The 27,828-nt window shown below is 39.7% G+C and overlaps 1 protein-coding gene across 4 annotated transcripts in view; it reads left to right on the forward strand.

Moving 5' to 3' along the window:
• The first annotated feature begins 6,226 nt into the window (after positions 1 to 6,226).
• Positions 6,227 to 27,828, forward strand: part of rbm33a (RNA binding motif protein 33a) — a 31,379-nt gene continuing 9,777 nt past the window's right edge. Inside the window, exons 1-14 of one of the 4 annotated variants that reach the window (XM_086306424.1) lie at positions 6,227 to 6,464; positions 13,840 to 13,918; positions 14,965 to 15,013; positions 15,430 to 15,503; positions 15,602 to 15,917; positions 17,625 to 17,777; positions 18,131 to 18,305; positions 18,485 to 18,699; positions 20,398 to 20,716; positions 22,326 to 22,387; positions 24,975 to 25,104; positions 25,474 to 25,838; positions 26,252 to 26,515; positions 26,686 to 26,991. In XM_086306424.1, the coding sequence (XP_086162550.1) occupies positions 6,446 to 6,464; positions 13,840 to 13,918; positions 14,965 to 15,013; positions 15,430 to 15,503; positions 15,602 to 15,917; positions 17,625 to 17,777; positions 18,131 to 18,305; positions 18,485 to 18,699; positions 20,398 to 20,716; positions 22,326 to 22,387; positions 24,975 to 25,104; positions 25,474 to 25,838; positions 26,252 to 26,515; positions 26,686 to 26,991 (2,526 nt within the window). In that variant the 5' untranslated portion in view covers positions 6,227 to 6,445. The remainder of the gene's footprint in view (positions 6,465 to 13,839; positions 13,919 to 14,964; positions 15,014 to 15,429; positions 15,504 to 15,601; positions 15,918 to 17,624; positions 17,778 to 18,130; positions 18,306 to 18,484; positions 18,700 to 20,397; positions 20,717 to 22,325; positions 22,388 to 24,974; positions 25,105 to 25,473; positions 25,839 to 26,251; positions 26,516 to 26,685; positions 26,992 to 27,828) is intronic. The other 3 variants (XM_086306423.1, XM_086306421.1, XM_086306422.1) reach the window with 3 other exon arrangements.

Genomic DNA, 27,828 nt, shown 5'->3' on the forward strand with positions numbered 1-27,828 from the left:
TGTTTAAATACATATAAAGGCCAGACAGCTTTGATAGATACGGTCTGCATAATGCTAGAGTTATTGATTTTATGCACAATGATGAAAAAGAAAGTTGTTGAATACATTAACCCTAATAGTTTCCATGTTGCCAAGGACTTTCCCCTTATTGAGAAAACTGAACCAATTTGAATCTCCAAATCAGCATCAGAAGGTCTCGGCTGATTTTTTTTTTCTTTCTTTCAAAGTTTCATTCATTCACAAAAATATTCCTACAGACCATTACAGCCCACCCCACCCCATCCCACAGCCTTAGCATCACTTTCTCCAGACAGCTGCTGATCCTTATGAACTGACATCTAAAACTCATTGTCTGGCACAAAACAACTTCCAAGTTGGCATTTATATTCTGTCAAAGTCTACACAAGGCATACAGGCGAGTTTGTTGTAAAGAACCTCTGTCCTTTGGGTGGAGAATAACAAGTCTTGTCTCCTTCGGCTTTGCACCCTGTAATTTGCATTGTTATGGAAAACCGCTGGATTTGGACAGAGCACAGAATCATTGAGATCAGCATAATAGAGTGTGACAGGTCCCCTTTTCAAATCTATTTGGAAGTAAAATCAAAATTCCTGGGAAAGTAGATCCATGGAGCATAGAAATATCTTATATAGCTTTGAAAACAGATGTTGTGAGTGAACATGTAATGAGGTGTGGAATATATGTATTGATATGGACTGCACCTGCAGAGGTTGGGAGGCTGAAACACCAGACCTTTATAATGTCAGAAAGCATGTTATGGGCTATAAAAGCACCTGCAATGGGTCTTGCCAGATACAATTTTGGTTCCAACTTGGAAACTATTATAAATATGGGCTTGTTAAATTTCAGCACAGTATTGGGTGTGTCTGCAAATTCGCAATGCTTTGGATAAACAGCTTTTCATATTAGTTTAAAAGAAAAAATAAAGGCAAAGTCCGCATTTTGTCTATCAGTAGCTGCAGTCTATTAGAATTCACCGACTATATTTCACTAACAAAGTCCCGTTACACTTTCTCAAATTAAAAATCTCACAGCATATCCCCTCCATCACCCTGGCTTTCAGATATTGACCTTGTGGTGCTACAAAATAGCTTCTTCCTCACTGCGGGACCCCATAATGAGCCAATACAATGAGGCTTCAGTTCACTGCTCACCTCTCTTTGGTGTCTCTCGGGGTCTTTGTTGACGTTTGTCAGCCCAAGAGGAATTTGGGGGTTAGAATTCTGCTGTAGTCTAACGGCCAGACTCAGACGAAACTTTGACTCCCAGACTTAAGCACAAAAGAGGGGGGGAAAATAGCGTTGAGATAAGCAGGCTGTGACCTTACAGGGAAGAAAAATCAAAGGAGTGAAATGAATAAAGATAAGGCCAGATTTTGAATTTCAGCCAAAGTGACCATTTGAAAAGGACAAGCATTTACATGACAGCTGTACTCTGTTACATTAAAACTGAAAACCAAGCACTTGTTTTTTTGTTTTTTAACTTTGACAGCTTTGCAGCAAATAACAGATCTGATGAGTCATGATACCTGCCTGCAGGGGAAAGTAAAGCTACAACTCATGTGAGTGAGAGAAGCTCTGCACATTCAGATGCCACCTCCAGATATCAAAACATAAAATTTGACTGCAAAGCAGATCAGAGACCCCCACTGAAGAAATTCCAGAAACAATGACCATCTATGGACCCTGACTGATTTTTGTACAGTCGAATTTACGGTTGTTATTAAAAAGTGGTAGACGGTGGGGTATACGTACAAAGAGGAAATGCAGAATTGGACCCCTCTACTACTTACAGTCTATAAACAAATGTAATACTTAACAACCAGGGAGACACTGCATGCACTAGGACCATGTGGAAGAAGAGCATTCAAACTACCCCTCCCCATCCTTTCTCATTCATATCAACAGCCAAACAACAGAAATGTCCAAACCCCAACACTAAATGTTAAAAAAGGGGGGGATATAAGCGATGCCTTCAATATATTGACTTAGCTAATGTTAAAAATATTCACAGTCAGGACATGCTGGAAGATGAATATCAATATGTGGCCATTTTATTAATTTAGCTAATTGTTAGCTAAATAGAAATTGTTAAGTTGCTGTTATTACATATTATGCCAAATATATATATATATATATATATATATATATATATATATATATATATATATATATATATATATATATATATATATATATATATATATGTGTATAATTGCCAATATGGATGTGAAGAATGCGCAAAGAATTTAGGCCATGTCATTGCTTTAATAGTACTTTTTTAAATAATATTTTTATCCATATGAACTACCTTCTCAATTATAGTCTCTTAATATTGTAAGAAGGTACTTCTATTTCTAAATTTAGTCAATTTTAAACACATTTTTAGAAATTATGATATCTATAACAATTTTAACACTAAATACTGTTTGGGGCAGGTGGTCCGTTGGTTGTGGAGGAACATCCAGCCCTACTTCAGGTCCTTGCATAGCTTTTAGGTGTATTTAGGGTGTGAATCCTGCTTCTCCATAAACATGCAAACTAGAGGCTGTCGCATGTTTGAAGAATGAGCCACTTCTCTTCGGTGAAAGTCAGTACAACTCAGTGCAACTCCAGAGAAAAGATACACTCAGATTTAATTATTCCTACCATGTCTTACACACTTATGATACTGATACGCTAATCTCTAACTTAAGTGATCAGTAAATAGATTTCCTCTTTTCAACTCAGTCACTTTGAAATACTGTGTTTTAATCCAATCATCCATTTGGCCTTTTTGTTCCCCTTTTTGGTTCACAGACCACTATCAAGATAACCACAACAGTAGCCATTGCAGTTCTTTTTCTGACTCTTGCATCCTTTGTTTATCAAATTCTGCAATTGGCATCATTTTTGTTTTAAAGCTTTCATTGAGCTTTTGGTCTTGCTGATATTACTTTACTTTACTTACTTTACTTACTCTCTTAATATCTGTTAGTCTGACAATATCTGACATATAATGATAGGTAATAATCAAGTTTCTTCTGTAAAATAGGGGGAAGTCATATTTATAACAAGCGAATAATGGCTACTTAAACAAGTCTTTGATGAGCAGATCAAATCAACCCAAGTGTCATCTAAATGCTTCAATAGAAGGGAAACAGTTCGAGGAACTCTGAGCTTTTGTTCTCATTCTTTGTTTGATCATTGGGATAGATACTGTGCAGAATCTTAAATATCCGTTGCCATAAGTTGTTGAGTTTTTTATGTTTTTCAAATAGAATATGACAAATATGAATTCTATTGGCTGAACCATGAAACAATGTAAAGCTGCTTGCCTTTAAGTTTTTCTACATATAGACAGTTAATTTGATGAAGGTACTTTTGCTACCGACTGTAAAAGGATTTGTTTTAACTCATAAGTAAGTAAAAGTAAGTAAAATGTATATAAATAGCACTTTTCACAGATAGAAATCACAAAGTGTTTTACAATAAAACCAGAAATAAATATAAGACAATAAAATGAAAAAATAAAACAACAAATGAATTAAAAGCTTGTCTGTATAGAAATGTCTTCAGCTGCTTTTTAAAAGAATCACTGGAGCCTGTACAGCGTGAAGACCGTGGAAGAGAACCCCACAAACTTCCACAGCTCATATCATGATCTTTTGCTTTGTTCTATTATAAATGTTTCACCGTATGTTTAAGCCATGGTTCTAGCTAACTTGATTTATGTAATATACATTTTCCTTATGAATTGAATTTCTGAAAAGTCTTGGTGACAAATATGCTGGGAAATACTTTACTTGTCTTCTTGACCTTGGTGCCCATGGATGATGTGCACGAACTTGTTGACATCAAGTTTTCTGTAGGCTGTACTATAGAGGACTTTGTCAGCATAGCAGCATTATAAATTATATTTAGCAAGCCAAAGTAAAAATGTGGTGCTCAGAAGAGGAAGGAGAGAAGAGAGCAGGATGATAGACTTTGTATTTGAGCAGTGTTATCAATGTGTTGCTAAGATAAAGTTCTTTTTCTAAATGACTGAAACATTATTACCACCTACATGTGAAAATACATCTAGAAGCTGGTCGACTGGAAATGATTGTTGAATGTGGTCAATGGGCTTCTCTCCTTTGTTCCATGTTTATAGTAATACAGTTGTCTTCATGTCACTTTAACTAGTCGAGTTTATAGCACTAAACGAGCACTAAATGTGTCCATTCTCCGACTTCTGAGTGCAGCTTCTGTCCACAGTGCTGTTCAAAAGCTAGAATGATGTTGTTGATAGTATTGATTATTGAGAAATATAGAGAGAATGTGAGATGGTGTTTTTGCTCTGGTGGCAGTAAGGGCCCAAAAAATATCTGCCCCAGGCCCGTTACAGAGTTGTTACGCCTGTGTTTAAACTAAAATACAACTGAAAACAAAGCCTAACAAAGGCCAAAGTTGACTCTTGGTTTCACATGGGACACAAACTCCAGGTGTCTCCCAGGAGAAAGTCTTGTGCTCTGCCCATTCATCCACCCTTACCTCCTCCCTATTCCAACACGTTTCACTTTTTATACTAGCTTACCATAGACTTCATAAAGTCTTCTGCCTTGAGGCTTTCTAGCAGACACCCTAAGGGCAAACTTCACCCACTAGCATAAAGCTGACCAATGGAAAGAAGTTTCTCTTTGTTCTCTGTTCTAGTGTTAATGTATTTATGTGGCACTGAAACATATGGAATCCAATTAACAACCAGAATATTTTGTATTATTCATGAGTTTCAAGTGTTCTAAGCCAGTTTGTGATCTCTTCTCTGTATTGAAAAAAAAAATCTCATGCCAAGACAATAAATGCAACCTTTTGAATGCCTGAGGTTGTTTCCTTTCTAAAGATAACAAGTATTTCTTCTGTTCTTCATGATTTCATGTGTGCAAAATAGCATATTCAGCTGAGCAGGGGACTGAATTAGTTTCCTTTTCCAAGTTTCGGATTCAATCAGAAAAAAGACTCCTGATTTTTGTTGTTAGTCATTGTTTTTTCTTAGTGCAGAAGCTGTCTACTCTTCCTTTAGGGAGCAAAGTTATCAGAGAGTTGATTGAGACTTGGCAAAAGGATAAGGAAGTACCTAGCACCACTGTCCCTTTTAGGGAACAGTCTCCACTAAAGCTTTGATATTGTGCAAGAGTACAGGTGTGTTTTTTATAGCAAAAAGGAAGATAAAAGTTTTGGTTTTAAAATGTATTTTTTGGAATTAGAAAAATAAAACTGCAAAACTAGAATTTAAAAAAGGCTTTATTTATAACAGGATTACCACTGGTGTAAGTGTTATAAAAACCTCATCAGCCTTGCCGAAATAATGCATGACAAAAACCATTATGTTTCTATAACATTATCCTTCCATTAGTGCAAGTAGTTCCCCAACACAGGTGGAAATCCTAATTTTTCATACCTTGGAAAAACATTACAAGGAGAGGTTTGAGGGCAGGATTAATCCAGCTAAAGCATGTTCATTCTTAAATGATTATTAAAAATTGAATGAGTACCATGAATGTTTAAAGCTGTGGGGGAAAGAAGCAGAAAACATTTAAAGAACAGAGAGCGCATAGGAACTTAAAATGTGCATCTCTTTTTCCTCTGTGGATGATGCTTAACTACAAAAAGGAGAATAGATTAAAGGTATTGCAGTGCAATGTACCCTTCATTTTATACTTTTCAATAAAGTTTTGTATAGTACTGAATTTTGTAAATGAGCTGGTACTTATGTAGTGCAGAACTCTATTTGAGCATTTAAAGTGCTTTCTTACTGCAGTCCTTATTCATCCAATCAAACACATACACAATTTTTTTTCTATGCCTAATGACTTTTAAGAATTCACACGCTCACGCTCGGGGGAAACTGCGGGTTCAGTATCCCCAGTAAATCATGCATACTAAAAGTGTTGGGAATCAAACCACCAGCCTGATGGTAGACCCGCTCTACCTCCAGAGCCACAGCTGCCCTAACCTGAAAAAAGGCTGAAAAGGTCACTTTGAATTTATAGGTAATACACTTACTTACCAATATGCCACATAATATTCAGATTTATTATTGTGTTAATGATGTATGCTTTTTGTAGAACTAATACGAAGTCAACTTCATACCTTATCCAGATGTAAAGTAAATATCCCTCCCTCATCTTGCATGTAGCCTAGTAGTAGAGGGCGAACATATGTCTACGGAGAGAGCTCGATTTCCTGCAGCAAACCGATCCAGGGAGCTGGACTTTCCCCACCCACAATGCATCATCGCTGCAAACCCATCTCTAGCATGCTTGTATCCTGGTCGTGATCTGAAGTCATTGCCGCATAGAAGCTCTTGCCAGTCTCATATTTTAAACCATGAAAATGGTGAAGTACTGAAGATTAAATGCACTCTGCAGTACAGTAATCACACTTTAAGCGGGACGGGCCTTGCATCATGTCATCCAACGACCAGGGTGAGTAATATCAGTTGATTTTGTCGATAGTGTTAAGTTAGCCTCAGAGCTAAGTCAAGCTAACTTAGCTCGTTCGTACTGTCAACAGACGGCTTCAATGAGAGAAGGCCGCACGCTAGCCATTAGCTAAACCAGCTTTGTAAAACGAAAACGAATATAAGCAGACGAAAATACCGGACACAACGTTAACTCAACAAGTTTAAATTTGTAATACGCTCCAGCTGTGCATAATTCCCAAAGCTATTGTTAATACATTGAGGACAAAGTCAAGCGCTGATTAGCGTTGAATTTCCTTTTTGGCCTGTTTGCTAACATTATTTGCAAATACGCTCGCTGCTAGTCTGGTATCTGGTGGGATTGAAAAAAAAACCACTTGATTCCTGAATAGCTAAGCATAATATAAAATAAGCCATGGGTCCTATTTGCTTTCTCTTGAATTTTAAAGCAGATATAATGGTTCTCTAATCAGGTATTTTCCCCTTTTTGATCGCAGTAGCGCTTTTATCGATAGCTAATTTTGATAGCTCAAGGTAGTCGCCACCCCCCACAACATACTCTTTTATGGATGATTAACACTGATTATGCACCTAACTACCTGCAGTGCAGGCTGTTATTCTATGGCTTTTTCGCCAGTATCGTAGCTATACTCACAACTGCACATTTCTATAAGGGCACTATGACGCAGTTAACGCGGTCCGTATGTCCCCATAGTGATTCCTACATTGTGTTTAGATAGCATTGCTTTGTAGAGGCCATCTTACGATCACAATTACAGTAAGAGTTAATACATTTGATTACAAGCGGTAAAATACAGGCACCAGACTCTAAACACTTGAACAAAATTGGGATCATTTGGATTTTGGAATTGGTTGGGACCCCAAGGCCGGACTGACCAATGGCTTTTACCTCAAATAAAACCCATACAGAGATTGGATCTCTAAGAGATTGCTGGAGGGGGCAGTTAAAAATGTCACTTTATTCAGTATAAATAAGAGGATGATAATGCATCAAACAGCTGCAATCCTATTTTCTACACATCAGTTCTGCTACTACATTGGCAGACTACATTTAGGAGGCCATACTGACTTGGATGAAGGACCTCACACTGGATGACTGAATTGCGACTTGGCGGCAACCTAAAATAAAAATATTGCAACCAGTCGCAATAGATGGCTTCCCCTTCCTGAGCCTACTCCTGCAGAGGTTTCTTCCTGCTTTCTTTTTCCCCACTGTTGCCAAGTGCTTGCTTAAAGGGTGGTTGTTTGTTTGTTGGGGTTTCTCTCTGTTATTGTAGGGCCTTTACCATACAATATAACTTGCTTTGATTCGACTGTTGTTGTCACTTGGCCCTGTATAAATACAATTTAAATGAAATATTATAGCGTTTAAATAAGACCACATCTTGCTAGCTGTCTGATATGCACCACTGAACAAGTCATGATGAAACACACTGCATTGGGACTTTGTTAAACAGCAGTAAAGAGCCACTACAGGCATTAGACATGAGATTTCTTACCAAAAACAGATTTTATGTTTTGTTTTTTACTTGTTTGTTTGGTTTTTTCCATCTACTTCTTCTTATGGGTTATTTTATTTGTCTTTATGGGCCAGCTCTGGCTGTATTTTTGCCTGTATGTAATTTAGCAAGCAATCACACTTAGATATTTTATTTTGATTACCGTTTCTGACAGCATGAGCATACTGGAATGCTATGGGCTTTCTTTTTGTCAAGTTCATATGTTAAATTAACCAGTTATTCTCCTGCACTGCATGAATGCAGAAACTTTTTTAGCCTAACTTCAATGCCAAATGTAAGAGTTTGTGATTCGTGCCTTTAGCAGTCCATTAAACAACTGACTCATACATAATTATTGTTGACACTGATGGCGGTCAACTGTACAACAGTTTTTCTGTTGAAATCCCATGCTCAGTGCATGGCTGCTTTTCTAGGATGTTATTTAAAAATGGCAGCTTTATCAGGCTCTACTGTCAGAGTAGATTTTCGAGCTGAAAGCACAGATACAGAATAATTAGATGAGCAGAGACTGAATTATTAGGCAACCCAGATTCAAGAGCCCATTTTAAAGCTGCTAATTTGCCCTTTGAGTAGAATAACTTTTGCCAGAACAGAAAATGTGCAAATGTAAAAATTAAAATTGATAATAGGTTAATTAAATTTTGCTACATTATTTTCAGGGTCTTGAATATAGTTCTTGTTGCATCACTGACACACAGTTATTAACCTCTGAGCACACTGCCGGTGGAAACCTGCATGTCATGCCTTGTGTGTGTTTATGTGTGACACATGCTTCCTGCAACAGTTGTTTGGTACTTAATAGCACAAGTGGCTCTCTCGTTGACGTTGCCATAGACTGTAGACAAGGTAGTAGGCTCTGTGAATGATGAAAATGTCTACCAGTGGGAGTTCATTGTTAAACTTGTTTTTAATGGTTGGCTGTGCTGCTGTTGGCCGACATGCTTCCATTCGCTTTATCTTTATTAATTATTGGAATTATTTTTGGAGGGAAAGACGTGATGTGTTGCTTCATTCTGTTTGAATACTCTGAAGGTGCAAAGCGTTCTCACTACAGATACACCCGACTTCCCACCGTCAGCAGTGACTCCCGCCATGCTGTGTAGCTTTTAACACTTTACTGATAAAACAGAAAATTATTCTGAATTACATCGTGTAATTTACCAGATAAAAGTTTCATGCTCGACTGTCTGTCAGGGAGCACCAGCCTTAGTTTTGGGGAGGGTCATGAAGGATGGTCTGCTCGAGATGGGTAGAGGCGAGAAAGGTTCATGGATGTAGAAGGACGCCCATGAGCTAAGCTTGATATTTAAATCACAATTAAATTACCTGAGCCTCTTCCAGCTTTGTCGAAGTCAGCAGAGCAGAGCACATTGTTATATCCACCCGTCTTAGAATCAAAGTAGAGATCGCAATTTTCTTGGTTGAGTCTGATTTTTATTTATTTATTTTGTGTGACCTTTCATTATCAGCTTTTGCCAATCCTGATTTTCTTTCTAAGGGGTATAATTGATAGCGTGCACAAAGAAAAATCAACTTTTGCTAACAGGACGCTGACATTTTTCTCTCATACCAAGGCTTCTGCTTTGTGACTGGCTCTGATGTCTTTAGATTGATGGATAGCTGGATGGTTTTGGATAGCTTTAGCTTTAGTTGCGTTTGGTAGCTTCTTTAAAATGTTTATGTGAGGGTGTTTTAAGTGTCTTATTAAGTTTGTTGTTACAAATGTTTTCGTGCTAGTTTCGTGCCTTACTTTGATTAACTTTTTGTTTTCACTCACACTGAAGCGCTTGCATGTTAATAGGAATTTTAGTATGTGGCCTGTATGAAACACACTGGCTGGTAATTGGATATAGAGGGCTTACAATGCTGAAAATGCACTGATTCCAATCCCTGGCTGATCAGTCAGTGCATCCCTAATTTAAACAATTTCAATTTGTCAGTATTTTGAGCATCCGTCCCTTTTTTTGCTCATATGATGTCTGGCTTTCAGAGAATCAGAGGCTGCATTTTGCGCATTTGCTGTGTTCTAAGTGTAGGGATGCTATCTTGAATAGAATGAGCCTGACAGATTCTATTCAAGGCTGTTTGGAAAACCTGCTAAAATTGAGTTCTTCAGATTTAGGTGAGCCCACATAATTTGATCTGTGTTCTTTTATCTCTCTGATTTAATTCTGAAAGTTCTGATCAGAGTGGTTAATATCTCAGCTGCTTTGACATTCATTGATCATGTTGCTGCAGTGAGTTTTACCCCAGTTGCATCAAGGTCTATAACGTTTGAACGGAACATTTATTGATTTAATGGAGGCCAAATCTGCGTCAGTGCTAGCCATTTTCAAACAAAACCTAAAATCGGGTTATTGATCACTGCCTTTAAACTTATCAGATGTGCCTTTTTATTGACACGAGGCCCATCGCTTATTGAGTACACATCATTGTACACTGCACTCCTTTGTATTATGTGTATTTTTTAACCTATTCCTATATAAATAAAGTTGGTTTGCCTGAATTGGCTACTGTGACAAATTAAGATCATCCATGATAGACGATCTGTGTTCTTTCTCTGAAAGGTTTCAAAGAGTTTGATCAGTTTGCGTAATAGGCTCTTGATACACATGTCATTGCAACAATAACGGCAGTTTGTTGGGGTAAGGAGCATGTGCAGCAGGGTGTTTGCAGTTTAGGGGCATTTCAGATTGTGAAAAGCACATGGTCTGTTGCAGGGCTGCAAAATTATGGCCAAAATAATAAAAAAATAATAATAAAAAGATGGACAATCATTTGATTATTGATTGCTTTTATTGAGGAAAAATACACTGTGCTACATTTCAGGTAACTAAAGAAGCTTTTCAGTAGGGCTGGGCCATATTATACTGTTCACGGTAATACCGGTATAATGTTAGGCAACGATAGGAAAATGAAATATCGCGATAGAATGGGAGTAAAACGCGCATGCGCAGTGCCTTTGTTTTCATACGCACATGGCCGATTGTTGAGTGAAACAGATGAACCAGAATTGGTTTGTAAAAATGGTGCAACTTCCGTGATGTGGAACTGGTTTGGTGTTTGTCCGTCAGATACACAACAAAGCACATTTTTTTGCAGAACATGCAAGCGGCCGTTCTAAGATGCTCTTAAATCTGGGAGTAATCTGGGTCCTAAACTCCGTATGCTTCAGGTCAAACAACACTGCAGCATCACTTAGAGTTAAAAACTGTCTAAATTCTTTCATCTTTACTAAAACGATCAGCATTGCTGCTTTACCAGGTGTAACTATAAAGTTCAACTTCCAGGCATCCATGAAAACAAAAGTTATTACATTTAACGGAGTTAGAAGTTAGCAGGAAGCTAGCAGAAGTTAGCTCGCTAGTTTCGCTAGTTACCTAAGCATGATATAGCATGTTCTGACTGAGAGATTTCTGAAAAAATTCAAACGTACAGCTCTGCTATCACTTCCAACATAAATGAAGACAGGAAACTAAACAGCAGTGACGTTTGTAGGGTTACTGAAGTTGGGCTAGCTGGTATATAATGATGTGCTACGTGATCGCTAGCGACACAGCTATGTTAGCATAACATAAACAGTGAAGCTGGAGGACGAACACTAACACTTTTCCACTTATAAAAGTTAACGTGAAGGTTCTTCATGGTTAGAGACAAATGCAATCGCATGGCAGGATGCTGTAAACGGACCAAACTTCAGTCAGGAGAACAACTGAGATAATCCATCCACAATACGAGGTTAGTCATTAATATACTGCAACAACATGGGAATAGAGCAGCTACCAGAGAATTCAACATTAATGAATCAATGGTACAGAAGTGGAGGAAGCAAGAAGAATGAGTTTAATAAAGTTTGATTTATCTGACTGCTTTGTTTCGCTTAATGTGCCTTATAATCCCGTGCACCTTATGGTCTGAAAAATGCGTACTGCACACTGCAGTTTAATGTTGCAAAGCACCTCTTTTTAACTTCAGTGGATATTATACATGGTTATGCTCAGGATATGTCAGCCCATTTCTACTGGAAATGCCTTTTGGTTAAACTTTCAGCAAGGAATTTGCATTTGCACTGTTACATTTTTATAAAGCTTTAATGTACATAAAAACCAGCTTCTTGTTTAAGTGAAAATAAATGGAAGGTTGTCTTTTTGCGCTAGTAATATTGTGGAGTTGTATTTTGTCTCGCATCAATTATATCGTCGGTTATATCGTTATCGCAAATTTTCAAATATATATCGTGATAAATTTTTTTGGCCATATCGCCCTGCTCTACTTTTCAGACAAGGTGTTTATTCACTTGACTCAAGTGCATCTCCTAGAAGGAAAATATAAAGTATTTCATTCCATTAATCAAACCTGGGCGATGGATATGACTAAAACTTGTAGCAAAGTACTTGAAAAGAGATTCCTCTTTATTTACCCTTTGATTGTTTGCATATAGTGCAGGTTTTGCTACTTTGGAAAAATGATTGCGCTGAGAGGTAGCCCATCTTTAGTCCAGTAAATGTATCATTTTTCTGAAGCTTTCATTATGCAAAGTGTTTATTGGGTGCTTATTTTGGCTAAATGTGATTGCATTGGTTTTTCAGTGTATTTTTGTGAGCTGGATGGAAACTGATGCACTGCACAGGCTCACTTTCATGGATGTCTGAGCACCCATTGCTTTTTCCCTCAGCCTTTATTGCAGAGCAGTTTGTGGTGTGTTTTCAGGGAGTTGAATAAGTTCATTGTGTTGCTGGTTGGTTGACAAAATTTGCCTTAAATACAAAGTATTTCCAAAGAACAAATGATGTTCTCTTCACCACCTGCTGTATTAGACATTTGAAGTTTGTTGTATTTCTGTCTTTTAACATTATGTTACTTGTCCAGACTAGTCCAGGAAAATTGAAGCTTTGTTGCACAGGGAACAGCTGTGATTGGCACATGCAGGCACGTGGTCAGGTGCTGATTTAGGAAGCGCTTGATTTGCCTCTGCTTTGTGTTCCATTGGGGAAGCACGCGTTTTCAGTGTCGCTTGATCAATTTCAATTAATTGTGGGAAGCCAAAATGGTGATCGAGATTAAAATTCAATTAATTGTGCAGCCCGATTCCATAATGTTAGTCTAATGCTTTACATATTAAAGGAATTTCTTAGCTTTAAGATACATAAAATATATATTCGTAAAAGCGCTAGTTTCCGACCCAAAATTTAAATATTTTAATATATTTTGATTTACTACAACTCAGCTTTAACATGATGGTGGAGAAACATGCCCATCTGCGTTAGTCCTGCCAAGACATAAATTCATGTGTGGCTTGACGTTCAGCTCAAGTGTTGCATCATGGCCGGTAGAAAAGAGACACTAGTCTTCAGTGTTTTTGACCAACATTTCCAAAGTAAATGTAAAAGTTTAATTGTACAGGCAAGGAGCCTCCTCCATTTTTAATGGATACACGGTCCCACTAAAACAAGCATCATAGTGAGAATAATAGGCCTATGGCATATGAAGAAAATGTGGGCTATGTCTCACCTTAAAACAAATTTTTATATATTTTGTAGTTATTTTAAGCCGTTGCCAGATTTCCCAAATCATGTTGAAAATGCAGACATATTTATTTTCATGGAGTGATTTTTATCCTGCTTTATGTGTAACGAAGTGATTGTTCATTGTTAAATCTTACTAACGCCGCATGTGATTTGGTCTTAACAGATCTGCATAAATGATAAAAAAGTGGCTCGAGCCACTATCCTGCTTGCCGCCTACCACCCACCTCTAAATCCATGTGGGAGCCTTCTGTTAGTATTTTACGTTGCTCTTGTTAGAGCTAATGTTGAAGCACAACTGTCCTTTTTGCAGATTTTGACTTTGATGAATATGACAAACCCGGTGCTGAGCGATCACGCAGAAGGAGAGGTGAAGATCATGATCTTGAGAGGTAAACTATTGCATCCATCTCTTTATTATATTAAATGGCACAACCTGCTGTTATCATTGAAATGTGTGTAATGGATTTTGGCCTGTGTTTTAGAACTTTTACATCCCTTGTATTGGTCAAGATGCTGCTGAAATTACTTATCTTTTATTGCAATAATATTATTATTGTTAAAAGTTGAGAATTATATATATATATATATATATATATATATATATATATAGGGTGCAAGATGCTAGCAGGCAAGGCATACATGGAACGCCATAACCAAGTGGCCGGCATAGTGTACAGGAACATCTGTGCCGAGTATAACCTAGAAGTCCCGAGGTCAAAATGGGAGATGCCCCCAAGGGTGGTGGAGAATGACCGAGCTAAGATCCTGTGGGACTTCCAGATACAGACGGACAAAATGGTGGTGGCTAACCAACCGGACATAGTGGTGGTAGACAAACAGAAGAAGACGGCCGTAGTGATCGATGTAGCGGTTCCCAATGACAGCAATATCAGGAAGAAGGAACACGAGAAGCTGGAGAAATACCAAGGGCTCAGAGAAGAGCTCGAGAGGATGTGGAGGGTGAAGGTAACGGTGGTCCCCGTGGTAATCGGAGCACTAGGTGCGGTGACTCCCAAGCTAGGCGAGTGGCTCCAGCAGATCCCGGGAAAAACATCGGAGATCTCTGTCCAGAAGAGCGCAGTCCTGGGAACAGCTAAGATACTGCGCAGGACCCTCAAGCTCCCAGGCCTCTGGTAGAGGACCCGAGCTTGAAGGATAAACCGCCCGCAGGGGCGTGCTGGGTGTTTTTTATATATATATATATATATATATATATATATATATATATATATATATATATATATATATATATATATATATATATATATATATATATATATATATTTTTTTTTTTTTTTTTTAAGAAGAGTTTACCTAAACAGGTTTAACTTGCTAGTTGAATAGAGAGTTGACAGTATTATGTAAGGCAGTATTAAGTAACATGCTGATGTCTAACTCTACTCACCTGTCATTGTTTGTCTTTTTGCTACAAAAGTGATTTGGAAGAGGATTTGTTGGAAGAGGACTGGCTGTCAGGTAAAAAGGTAAGAATAAGCTAAAAGCTTTTAAAAGTCACATTTTTTTGCTGTGTGTGCGCTTTGTGCCAAGCTGTTGGTATGGTTTCTCTGCTTAAAAACCGGAAAACAACATCCTAAACATTAGTTGATGGTGTTTGTGGAACATTTAGAAAGTGATGCGATCAGTGGATTTGTAGCAGGTGGCTCCTCCACAGGGGGAATTGTTGATGTGAACCAGGAGGAAGTACAGTGGACAAAAAAGCACTCTGTTGACCTGTCCAGATTGCCTTCACCACATGGGAATAGAGCATCCTTTGGGGTTGGAGGTGGTCCCCTGCCCCCACACCTTAAACAGACACACCAACACACGCACACATCTAAAGAACAGTATGTTTAACACCATAATGGCCCTGTTTGTTTGTTTGTTTGTTTGTATGTTTCAGAATCCATCAGAAATGTCAGATGAAGAGCTGAATGATGATCTTCTCAGAAGTGATGATGAAGACGTAGATCAAAGGTAATCCACTTATATCTGTGTCCTCATCTTTGCTTAGACTTCCATCATCCCTCATTTCTGTTTTATGGGATGTTAAAAATGTTTTCACTTCCTCTCAGTGGTCAGGATATCAGCCTCAATACCACATATACCCTGGGCACATCCTATGACCAGCAGGACAACTCACAGGAAGCAGACTATACCGATGACGTTGTGAACCTCGGTGCAGAGGGCTGCGAAGAAGGGGATGTGGAGGAGGCGGAAGAGTACCAGCAACAGGATGAGGCATATACAGAGGAATATGGCCAAGAAGATGGCGCAGAGATTTCCGAAGACCAAATGGGCTACGCTGGAGAGCCAGCAGAGGCTGACGACGACTATCAGGATGGTGTGCTAAACATCCAAATCAATGAGCCTATTGATGGTGAATTTCAAGTGAGTTCTCACATTTCCTCAGTTGTTCAAATCTATGCCTAAACACACACACATTTCTCTCCCCCTTTTCTGCCCAGCTCTATTGTGTCCAAGAGATAATGTCAATTTTCTTGTCTCAGTACAGGGTCAGTCAGGATTGAAAATCTATTCAGGAGAAGGAGATGTTGGTCGGTGTTTTTTGGCAGGGGAGGATTAGATTCATTATCACTTCCTGCCAGTTAATTTCTCCATCTTGCTGACAAAGTTTTGTTGACAGCTTGTTTGGCGTGAGGTAATGCTCTGCTGTCGCCTCCAAATCCCTGTGCCATTGTGACCTTGGGCCTTGTATCTTTGGGGGAGTAAGAAGCTGCTTTGTGTCAGGGAGATGTGCTGCCAATCGGCAGAGGTTAATGTGGGGGGCTTTTATCTCTGCCTTTAGACTGGATCTGATAAAGTCTCATGCAGGTGAAAAGATTATTGACCTTCCCGAGGACACTCCATACAGTTTTCTAATGATTGATGTGAGTTTCCCTTTTATTCGTTTTCCTTTCCTCTTAGCCTGGGCTAAGAGGATCAAAGATAAGACCAGATCCATGTGCAAATGTCTGTTATGCTCCATTTACCATGGTGTGATTGTGTGTGTCACCTGACAGAGATATATTAGCCTACCGTCTTTCTCCAAACAACGATAAGATGTTGACCTTCTTAGCACAAGTGGCTGCCTATTTTGGATTGGATATTTTGGAGATGTCTGCAGGTGTGGAGGTGTATTTCAGCTATCTGCAATGCCTGTTTACAAGGTCACTAGACTGCATGGCCTTGACATTTTGCTCACTGTGGTATTCATTGAGCATTTTGTGGAACAGTTTAAAGGATTAAGCTGTTCTTGTGCCTCCCTTGGGGCTTACTGTCCATCCGTCTGGTTTGGTTGGAATATCCCCCCCCCCCCCCATTTCTGCCTTTTTATGTGGAGCTGCTGCTGGCAGGTTAATGGAGCACAACACCTAACATCACTGCAAGACATACAATCTGACCTTATTCAGCCATTGGAATTTGTTAGAGGGTATTGTGCAGTTCGGATGCTGGAATCGCTGGCAGCTCATATTCCAGCTATGTTGCACCTTTTGTGTGTTGATTTTTTTTTTTTTTTTTTGACTGAGTTGTGTATTTGGATCACAGCTCAGTGTTTGCATCATGGGTTGAAGTGAAATCAGCGTGGACAGTAACGGAGTGATTTGTGAGGAGTCAGTCAATGATATTTTCACCATCATTGAAGCGGGGAGGAGTGTTTTTATCTGCGCCTGCATTTCTGTATATCATGTCAAACATTTACATCTCATTGAATTTCAAATGCTGTCAGGAATAGTAATGAAGCCTTGCTCCTACTGTTATGATAATTTGGGTTTGGAAGGGGTGGGGTTGTCTGGTGCCTCCCCAAAACCTCACCATAGCATTTTTATTTTATTTATTTTTTTGTCCTTTTTTAATGAGAAAAGTTGAAATTTTATCAATCTGCACTGCAAAGTATGTCATCATGTCACCTCTTGCGTTCATTTCAGCTCTTAGTGATGGGAAAAAAGATAATCTATAACAGCATTTTTATTAAACAGAATGTTTTTTTATTTTCAACAGAAACAGGAAAAATAAAAAATTATTTGCTCATTGCCGGTCCTAATCAGAAATCTGTTGTCAATTTATTGATGCATATTAACCGTTTCATCTTTAAAGGATGAAGAATACGAAACCCCCTATGGTGATGAGCCTCTTGATGAAGATGGAGCCCAGCAGGAGGAGGGCGCAGGGGAGGACACAGAGGAGGTGGAGGGAAATCAGCAGAATGAAGACACTGCTGAAGGGAATAGAGTCTATGACATGGAGGAGGTATTCTGAAGCCAGCTTCTTTAGATTCATTGTTTTTATTTCAGTGTTGAAACGGGATGAACAAGTGGTGCTACAACTTCACATGGTACAATCAAGCTTGAGGGCTGGCTTTGTTAGCTAGGAATGCATAGAGCTTGATTGGTAGCAATGGGAGTATATGCTTTAACCTTCTGGCTACTGGCCCCCAACTGTTGGTGTATATTCAATAAACACCAGCATGAATTTTAGGATGTCCTTTCATGCAATAAAGCCAATGATGAAATTAAACACAGCAAGCCACAGAGTAAAAATGGTGAAGCAAATGTTAGGATAGGAGACGTCTTCTGTTTCTAACATCGGAGCATGTCCTTCAGGGTGAAAATGAGGCTGTGCGAGAAGAAGAAGAAGAAACAAAGGAGGAATCGGATGAAGAAGACGAGGAAGATGAAGAGTCTGGCCGCATAAGGTTCAAATCTGAAAGAAAGGAGGGCGTTGTTGTGCGCCTGGCAGATGCAGGCTCCAAAAGGCGGAACATCCCTGAAACACTAGGTACAAATTATTCCTGCTGGGAATAATTTATTCTGTATCCACTGACAGCCTGAATGCTTAAAGATGCTGAAACATTGAATCTCTCTAAACTCTTATAGGCTTCATTTACATTACTTAAACTTCCGTTGATTTAAGTTTAATGTATGAGTGCCTCCTTTTCCTGTTCCACGTATAAACAGAACTGTCAGAGAAGGCCAAGCGAGATTTGATGGAATTCGAGGAGCAAGAACGGCAGAAGAAACAAAATCGTCACGGAGGCAGAGGCCGAGGTGGGGGACGAGGAGGCAGAGGAAGAGGAGGCTTCCCAGGGTTTGAAATGGGAGATTATAGAGGAGGAAACCGAGGAAGAATGAACGACCAGAGATTCCCCCCGATGGGAAACATGGGCATGCAGGTAAAGCACTGTCAAGTCATCCACCTGAATGTTTTTAAAGCGTTCTCCTATTTGGCTGCACAGAGCATTGCATCACTCAGTACTGTGTCACTTCACTGTAAGGGAGCATGAGGGCTTCACTGAATAAGATGATTTGAAATGGCTCAACTTTTTACCTCCTTGTATTCGTCACAGTTACAAGGCAGCGTGTCTAAGTACTTGACATGTATTTATTTTGCTGCTGCTCTCCTTCCTATCTAAAAGCACCACAGCAATGGTTGATTACACATGGAAAGAAAGTCAAAGCACTCTCTGCTCTCCTGTAGTCAGTGATATATGGATTATAGAAAATGATTTAGCAGTTGTTCATTTAGACAGCATTATAAAAAATTGTTTGCTCTTTACACAGGACTGAGCTCCAACCATTTAATCTTTTGATATACATTTATTATTGGTGAAAAAGTCACATTGAGCATGTACCATAATGTGCATGTGTATGTGCAAGTAACTAATACTTTTTCAGCACATTCTGGGCCTTTTTATACACTGGTATATGATATAAATAGTTACAATGTAAATTAATTTTATCAAATAAAAATGTTATTCTTTTTTTTTTTTTTTTAAATAAAACAAACTGTGTAGGTGTGTTGGGTTTCTTTACGTTTTTAGATCAAGGCTTCAGGTAACAAATAAAAGTATGAGTTGGGTGTTTCCCCCGTTGTTCACAGCTTGAGACTGATTAAAGTGATTCTTTTTCAAGGCTAGATGAAATCCAACTCCAGCACTGCATTATTTTAGGTTGTATTAATTAGTGTTAATAGGCTTTAAAATTCAAAACCAAACGTAAACACTGGAAATGAAAATTTAATGGCACAGGGATGACATGCCAACACCACAAACATCCTGCTGGCTGCCGTTAATGAGTGTGTGCTTTTTACAAGGCACTCTAGTTGTCAGGCTTAACTATTTGACTAATTTGGTCACTGGCATGTTTGTTTGTTTGCTCGGTAAACATATTGACCAATTATCAAGGACCCATTTGAAACATCACCTAACTATATAATTATTTTTTTTGATGCATCGATGGCAGGGATATTCCAGTGGTAGCAGGTGGCATGACTTTTAAGTGTTGGCTTTGTTTGTTTTTCTTAATTTTTGTAGCATATTTCAAAGATTTTATATTTTTATTGAATGAAGGTTGATGAAATCTAACGCTGGGTTCACAGTGCAAAAATTGTCTACCTCTAATGATGGTCACTGTGGCAGAGTTAGCGATCATAGTCATTAAAAACCTGCCTTTTTGTAACTGAGAGACATGACGGAGTACTTGCTGTTTCTCCTTTATTAATCATGATTGCACATGATATCTATTGAGCTACACTGGCAGCATCATTCCTGTTTTACTTTGCTCATAATGGTCAACCTCACAAAATATTCTGACATAGCACGTTGTCAGGACAGTTGCTCCAGTTTCGATTAACAGTGAAGCCTACATCATCTGTATGAGGCCACAATCAGGCTGTTATCACAGAGTCTGAACCCAGCATAAAGAAAACAGACGTACATCCTATTTCTACCATACTGTCTTTGCTCTTGCTGTTGAATTGACTTGTTGGTGTGTCCTCGCATCATAGCAGAATCCAAAAGATCGGAAGGTGTTTTGACGGGTTGTTTTGGTTTTCCCTCCTCTCTGCTTTCCTTTCTCTTTCCAATTAACAGCAGTCCTCGCGAATGCTTCCTCCTCATCAGTCTCATCAGCAGCAGCTGCATTCCCCGCAGCACCACCCCTCACGTCCAAGCGGACCGCCTCACTTCCAAGATCACGGGCGTCCGCTTCCTCAGCAGCCCCTTCAGCCCCTCATCCCTCCGCACATGTCTCATCGCTCCCCGCCGCTGCGACCTCAGATGGAGCCGCCACCACGACTGATGAATTCCCCGCCACCCAACTTCCCTCCACATCACCAGCAACAGGCTCCACAACCTAAGAACATCCACATTAACCCCCACTTCAGAGGGCCTGCAACGTCACCCGTTCAAGGTACCTTTCTCCAGCGTCAACCCAGTGCTTTCTGGGTGACTTTTGTTATTTAACCTAATATATCCCTCTTATTCAGTTTTTCTTTGGATTAGTGTTAAAACTAAAATTGCTGGAGAACTTATATATTCAACAGTTCTGTCCATTAACAAGGGGATCAAGCCAATCTCTCATAATTATATACACATTTACAAGTTTTAATGCATAAGAAACCACATTGCTTTAGAGAGTCGTATTTGTTGTGTGCAACTTTTTGGAGTCAAAGATATAACACACAAAAAATCGAGAAATTGACAGGAAACTGAGAATCCCACCTGCGCACAAAGTCAGTCAAACGGTGACTTCATTAGTATTTCCAGTGTTTGTTATTGTAGCTTCAGTGTCTGCAAATAATCTGTAAGTGGAAAAAATTAGTTTATTGAACAGTTTTCGATGCATAAACTTCAAGTAAGCAATACAGTGTTTTGCCCCGGGTCCTTGTCCGGCAAACCTCTGGGCTGTGAGGTGGGGAGGGAACCCCCACTCAGTGTAGCCACACACGTCTGAGGCTGCGACCGAGCCAGTCTGCCATCCCATTAGTGATGATGGTCAGTTCTTCATCTTTGGGCCGTGGTAGTAATTGTAACTGATGGTTTCTTGTAAACTCAGTGAAGTTACAAGAGGCTGTTTATCTATTTGCCTGTTTATTAAACCACAGTAACTGGCAATGGAGACATCTTTAATTTAAAAACAAAACAAAAAACAGGAAATGAACACAGATTAAGGACAAAGATAAAAGTTAATCTAGAAGTTGAAAATCTGGGCTTTGGCCTGGCTTTCATATGCTGCGAAAACCAAGCTAAAACCCAAATTAAGCCATGTTTCTTTATGGTGGCTGGAAATGTATTTAAACACTTTTTAGAGTAGATTCACAAAATTATGCCATATATGACCCGATGAGATGTCTTGTCAGATTTTCTGACTTAAATTTGTTAGTATGGGCAGTGAAGATGAACAGTGTTACAATAACTCAAGTATGCATTCATTCACTGAGATGGGTTATCCGGCCTGTCTGTCCAGGCCGAGATTGAAATTGTGTTAGGAAAGCGTGTGCAGTGTGGGCTGTGCTCCCAAGAGAAAGGCATTTGCTGGAAGATCTGGGGGTGCCTGAGGTTAGGATTGTGTGTGCATATGTGTGCAAGTGCATTTTATTTATTTATTTTTGTACATCTGTGTTGTGTAGTTTATATGTTCCACTTTAATTTTCTTTACCAGTGCTGGATGTTGGCATATGGTTTCACCAATGCTTATTAAGAAAATCCCATTAAAAAAATAACATTTCAAACAATAAGAAATTTCTTCTTTTATATTTGTTGATTCAAGCAAGTATTTACTATTTCCTTGAGCTCCCTGGTCTGTACCTAACTGGGGAGGGGGCAGATTTGTGCAGCAACACTGAGCTAAAATTTAACATGTACCCCTGACTAAGAGCCTTTAGCATGGATATGTCTAATGGTCTCCTTCCTTTCTACAATCACCACCCTCTCTCTCTCTGCCTACTGCCTCTCATTTTCATTTTCTCCCCCTCCCCCTCCTCCTCCTCCTCTTGCTCTCTTTCTACCTCTCATTGCAGTGCCCTTGATGCCTCCTGCTCAGAGCCAGCCCAGACCTGCTGTGGGTCCTCAGAGGTTCCCTGTGAGTAGCAGCTGCTCCTCTACCTCTCTTTCGCCTCACTTTCTCTCCTCCTTCACACGGTTAGCGTCCCTTTTAGTGAGGGCAATATCATTACTTCAATTAGCCTGTCTGCCCAGGCCAAATACTGTTAAAGAAAATCTGTAAACACTGATAGGAGCCTGGCTGCACAACTGGAAATGCGTGATAGGGGCTTTAGGCGGTCGACTTTTAGAGGTTGGGGCTGCAGTGGCGGGACTTACTTAGTAGCTCTTTATGGATGGGCTGGGGCTCAGACTAGTCAGCTTGGCATATAATGGAATTGTGAAACCAGGATATACTGCCAGTTAAAATTCACTTTCCACAAGTTTGTATCCCAAAGGCACAGAGACCTTTTTCGAACAGTATCTAAATTAGTGAAACGGGGTGGTGGTTTGATGGGGCTCGGGTGTACCACATATTGCAAAGGCAGAATTTCACGTCAGACGGGCTGATCTTAAGTCGGTGATTTCCTGAAAGAAAAGGTCCTTTATTTCACTCACAAAGAGCCCATCCAAGACATGACAGAAATGCCTTTAAAGTAATTACTGTATTGAAGGAAATCACTCGCTAGAAAGTCACCCAGGGTGCCTTAAGTTACTCCATCCTTCTACTTAATGATGCTCAGGCATCAGGTGGTGCTGGTACTGACTGACATCTTTCTGGAGAGCGCCTTTTATATGGATTTATGCAAATGAGCCATTGGAAATGGCTGCATCCAATTGCGCTCATGTGAATTTACAACCCTGCTGCCAGATGCCAGACCTCTGCACAGTAGTCGGTCTTTGTCAAAAATGTATTTTTATTTACACAAATTTCTGGCCTTTAGTGTCAGTATCACAGCATTCCGGTTTCTTGAGGTCTGTGATTGTGCTGGTTATTGATGGCACCGTAGCAAAGAGCTATTTTGGCAGTACAAGGGTGGGTTGGAAAGGTATCCAGACAACTGGACTGATGAACAGCATAGTGTTGGATTCCCCAGCTGTCAATTGCATTTAGGCTGGTGTTGCCAAGGACACAATTTGAAATGCAGGTGACATACCAGCCGGCAACATCCCATTTATCGGCGGGCACCTGATTACTCATGATTATCATACATTATCATCCCATCAAATTTAATTGTTAATAGGCCAGGCGAATTGGGGGTCATAGCCTCTAGTATTACTGCATTAAATTTTTGCTGGTGGAGACAGGTTTTGAAATATTAATCTCAACACCAATTAAAGTCATTATTACGAATATTTTTACTCTTCACACATTTAGTTTCACCACAAAAGAGCTGCAACTAAGGATTATTTTGACAATTATTTTGATTTGGTGCCCGTTCTCAGTTAAATATTGATTAATGTTAATGGAAAAACCAGGAAATAGCCAAGCATGCGCTTTCTATCTGCTCAAAGCTAACTGTTAAAGTCAGAAAGCTTGTGTTGTTTTAAACCTAAACAACAAATGCGTTTTAAAAAATTATCCGATGATGAGTCGTGTCTGAGAAAGAGACGCCTGCTCTGCAGACACTTTGTAGGAATCTTTTCTCCTTAGCTATTATTAATTTACAGCAGTGTTCACTACTTTGAAAATAGCACAAGTAGTAAATGATATCAGTCTTATGTTAAACCCAGAAACAAAAACTCAAGTTTCCATTCTTTGTTATATAGTTTGACATTTGGCCCATCTCTGTTATATTTGTCACGGTTATCCCATCACAACTAAGCACTGTCCTTGCATCAGTTACATACCGAGTCGACTGTTTATCAAGGATTAGACGTGAGAGGATGAGCCGTGTTATTCGAGAGGTATTATATGGACACTGGAGTCCTCATTGTGCAAACCTGCCTGCCTGACCTTTCAGAATGGCATGATTGTGCCCCCATTGTGATCCTCAGTCTTTGTAAGCCTCTTTGATTAACTTTATGTTAAGCAAGTTTTTGGGACTCTGGCCTTCTAGCTTTCTAACACCTCTTCTCTCTAAATACCTCCACACAGCAGTGGAATAAAGATGGATTAAGCCTTGATAGCATCTTAAGTAATTTACAATAGGCTTGGAGGAGGCAAGCAGCCCATTTGTGGAAGTGGCACGTGTTGAATAGCAGGTTAATTTTTCAACAGAGATGGATGTTTAAAAGAATAAAGGAGACAGTTATGAGGGGGATTCGAATTCCAAGGAGGGATTAAATGGTTATCTAGTTTTCCTTGGAAGATAGATTGGGAGTGGTGTGCATGCGATGAGTGGAAAGCTGTCTAACATACAAAGTGGTTGAAACAAAGATGAGGGCACTTATCCCCTCGTGAAATACCCTTTCCTTGTTAGAAAAAAAGCCTTTTAGAAGCCCCGAGTAGCATTAATGCAGGTTTGCTCACAAATTCATGCTGAAGGGTTTCTTTAATATTGGCATGCATATTGATGTTTACAACTCAAGATTCTGCATCTTTTTAATGACCCTAGCACCTCAATTACAAGCGCTTTCTGCCCAATGCAATACCTCACAAATTCCCATTTTTCATTAGTTTAATTTGTTTGTGATTATTGAGTTCCCAGAATGGCCTATAATTCATGAGTTTTGTGTTTTCCCAGGGACCGGGAGACTTTCAGCAGCACATGCCTGGTAATTTCGGTCAGCCCCAGCGGCCCCCTCATCACATGGAGCCTTTTAGGAACCAGCCACCTCAAGGCCCCCAGGACAGAGAACCCCTCTTTATGGGAGGTGAGTCTCACATCCAGCCTTGATGAGGATAACAAAGTTCTCTTAGCATATTTAACCCTGTTCATCATCACCTCTGGCGCTATACCTACAGGGTATGCTGCTAGCTTTCTGGTTAGCAGAACTCATGTAGAATTCATGTGTGTATATATTTATATACGTCAGAATGAAACCTGGAAATGGCATTATACATATTTCATTTGCAGAGTTAATAACCAACATGTTTGTTTTTCCGTTCACCTTGAGAGAGCTGGCTGTATCCGTTTTTCATGCTATAACAGTATACATCCAGAGTCTTAGTTACCGGTGTAGTCTCAAGGAAAGAAAGCTGACATCTCCCTTATGTTGTTGTTATTCCTCATGTGGAAACAGAGCGCACAGATTCAACACGGTTTCCAGGGCAGCACATGTTTGATCACCAGGGCCCCGGCCCTCTGATGAACAGCAGCAACAACCTCCACCAGCAGCAGCTGCCCAGCCAGGGCCACATGGGCTTCGGCCCACCAGGACCAGCCTTCAACCACCCGGGCCAGGGCCCGCTTGGACTGTTTGGGAGAGAACCCCCAAGACACAACATCCCTCCCCACCAAAATCACCCGGGAATGGTGAACTTAAATCAACAAGGTGGACCCCCCAACCAGCCCAGGCCTTTCATGGGCCCTCGTCAAGCTTTTGGCCAACAGGGGAACCTTTTCCCTCCTACACAAGTTCCGTTTGGGATGCAGGTACGACTAAGAGTAAGTGATTTCTATAACCACTAGATGTCTGTGTGTATTTGTGTCTGTTTGTTTAGTGAATGTTTGTTTATTTAACCCTTTTTCTCCTCTTCTACCACAGTTAGACGTGCTTTCTAAATTCAATAATTTGGTCTGACTAGTAATCATATTCATTGCTGCTAAAGTGTTGAGGCTCTTGTGTTTGGCACTGCTGCATTTTGACTGGAGACATAGACAAGAGCGCCCTCTAGTGATTAAAGCATTATTTTAGTACTATTTAGTTGGATGCATGAGGACACAAGTTAGAGCTCAATTATGTAGAGATTTCTCGTTCCATCGTTGGGAACAACTTTCAGAAAAACTAGTCCTGTTCCTGTTGTTTCAGAAAAAGATGTGTTCATTAAGCTTTTCTTCCTTTCCTCCTGATTTTTCAGGGCTTAATGCACGGCCCTCCTGTTTCCCAGCTTCCACATCATGATCCGCTGTCACCCCATCAGCCCATGCACCAGCAGCAGCAACACCATAGGCAGGACTTACCCCACCATCAGCAGCCGCAGCTAAATCTCGGTGAGCCTCGCCCCATGATGCACCATGGCCAGAATCCTTTCCATCAACAGCAGGGGCATGGCAGCCCAAGACAGATGAATCCCCGCCCTCTGAACCCCCAACAGCGCCACATGTCTAACAGGCAGAGAATGGTGAGTGATTAACATATTATCTCATTTATTTTATTCTTAAACTGGTCGCAGTTTAAGAATGAAAGAATAAAATGTTGCCATCGTTGTTATATGTATCGCGTCTATTTTTAATCAGTAAATAAAAACTGAGCTAAATGGTTTGAAAACACAAAATTTGTCCTTTTCTTCAGAACACACCTGTCTCCAAGCAAATGCAGCAGCGCAACAGCAACCTACGTGAGCTCCCTGTAGCACCTGGCAACACAAACACGAACAGCGCCCGCCCTGCCACCACCCCCACCTCCCCCGCTGCCAACATCAAGCCTGTTGCCAGGACAACACAGGGGATGCGTCCTGGGCAGAACACTCAGCCGATGCCTGACGGTGGCAAAGGAAGAGGCCAAGCTGTTGCGAAGACTGAATCACAGCCTGAGGGAGCAGGCAGGACAGTTGTTCGCAAGGAAATTCCACGCACGCCGTCCGGCGTGACACAACAGGTCAGGACTCGAAGATCAAATTTTTGTTGTTTTTTTTTGTCAGAGACAAGGACAAAAGAAGTAAATTTTAAAAAATGAGCATGTTTGGATAATACATAATGTGTTTATAGTAATGTGCTGATTTTTTTTTCCAAATACACTTTTTTATAAATCCTCTGGTATACAACACAGTGTCAAAAATGTTATTTGCAGCATTGTTTTTCCTGCATCATGAAATTCAAACCATCGTAAGCTCGTGTCCCAAAAGTAAAAACATTTCAAGCTAAAATACTCTAAAGTAGTCATAGGAAGCTATTTGACTATTCAAAGATTACCCCTCGGCACCCACTCTCATATGACTGTGGATATATATGCTCTATATACCTGGAAAACTATGGAGTGGTTGTTGTCATTCATTCTTTAGAACTTTTTAATGGCCATAGATGTTTTTTTTTTTGGGTTTTTTTTGTTTGTATCAGAGCATCTAATGTGTGTCTAGTAATTGTTAGTGAAGGCGGTATTCTTCTGTTTTAGTTAGAATTTATAATAGGCTTGGAGGAGACTGGCAGACAACTTATAATTTCATTGCTGCCACCTTCTGGTAGTACTGTTGCATTACATGCTACTAGATGCCAGTAAAAACAGGGGAATATTAATATATAATAATAATACTATACATTATTCTTTAAAGTAATGTAATCTAAAAACATTGATGTGTGTAATAAGTACAAAAAATTACTTGCTGTATACTAAAGTCTTTGGATTTTTACTTGCTAAAAATTCACCAAAAACCAAATCATATATTTGCTGATGACATTTTCACATGCTTTAGACTTAATGCCCAACCCAAGCACTAAT

This window comes from Aulonocara sp. 'chitande type north' Nkhata Bay, linkage group LG9 (genome assembly GCF_057382095.1).
Source record: "Aulonocara sp. 'chitande type north' Nkhata Bay isolate Kocher_YH1m ecotype deep benthic linkage group LG9, A_spYH_male_GT1.1, whole genome shotgun sequence".
Classification (NCBI taxonomy): domain Eukaryota; kingdom Metazoa; phylum Chordata; class Actinopteri; order Cichliformes; family Cichlidae; genus Aulonocara; species Aulonocara sp. 'chitande type north' Nkhata Bay.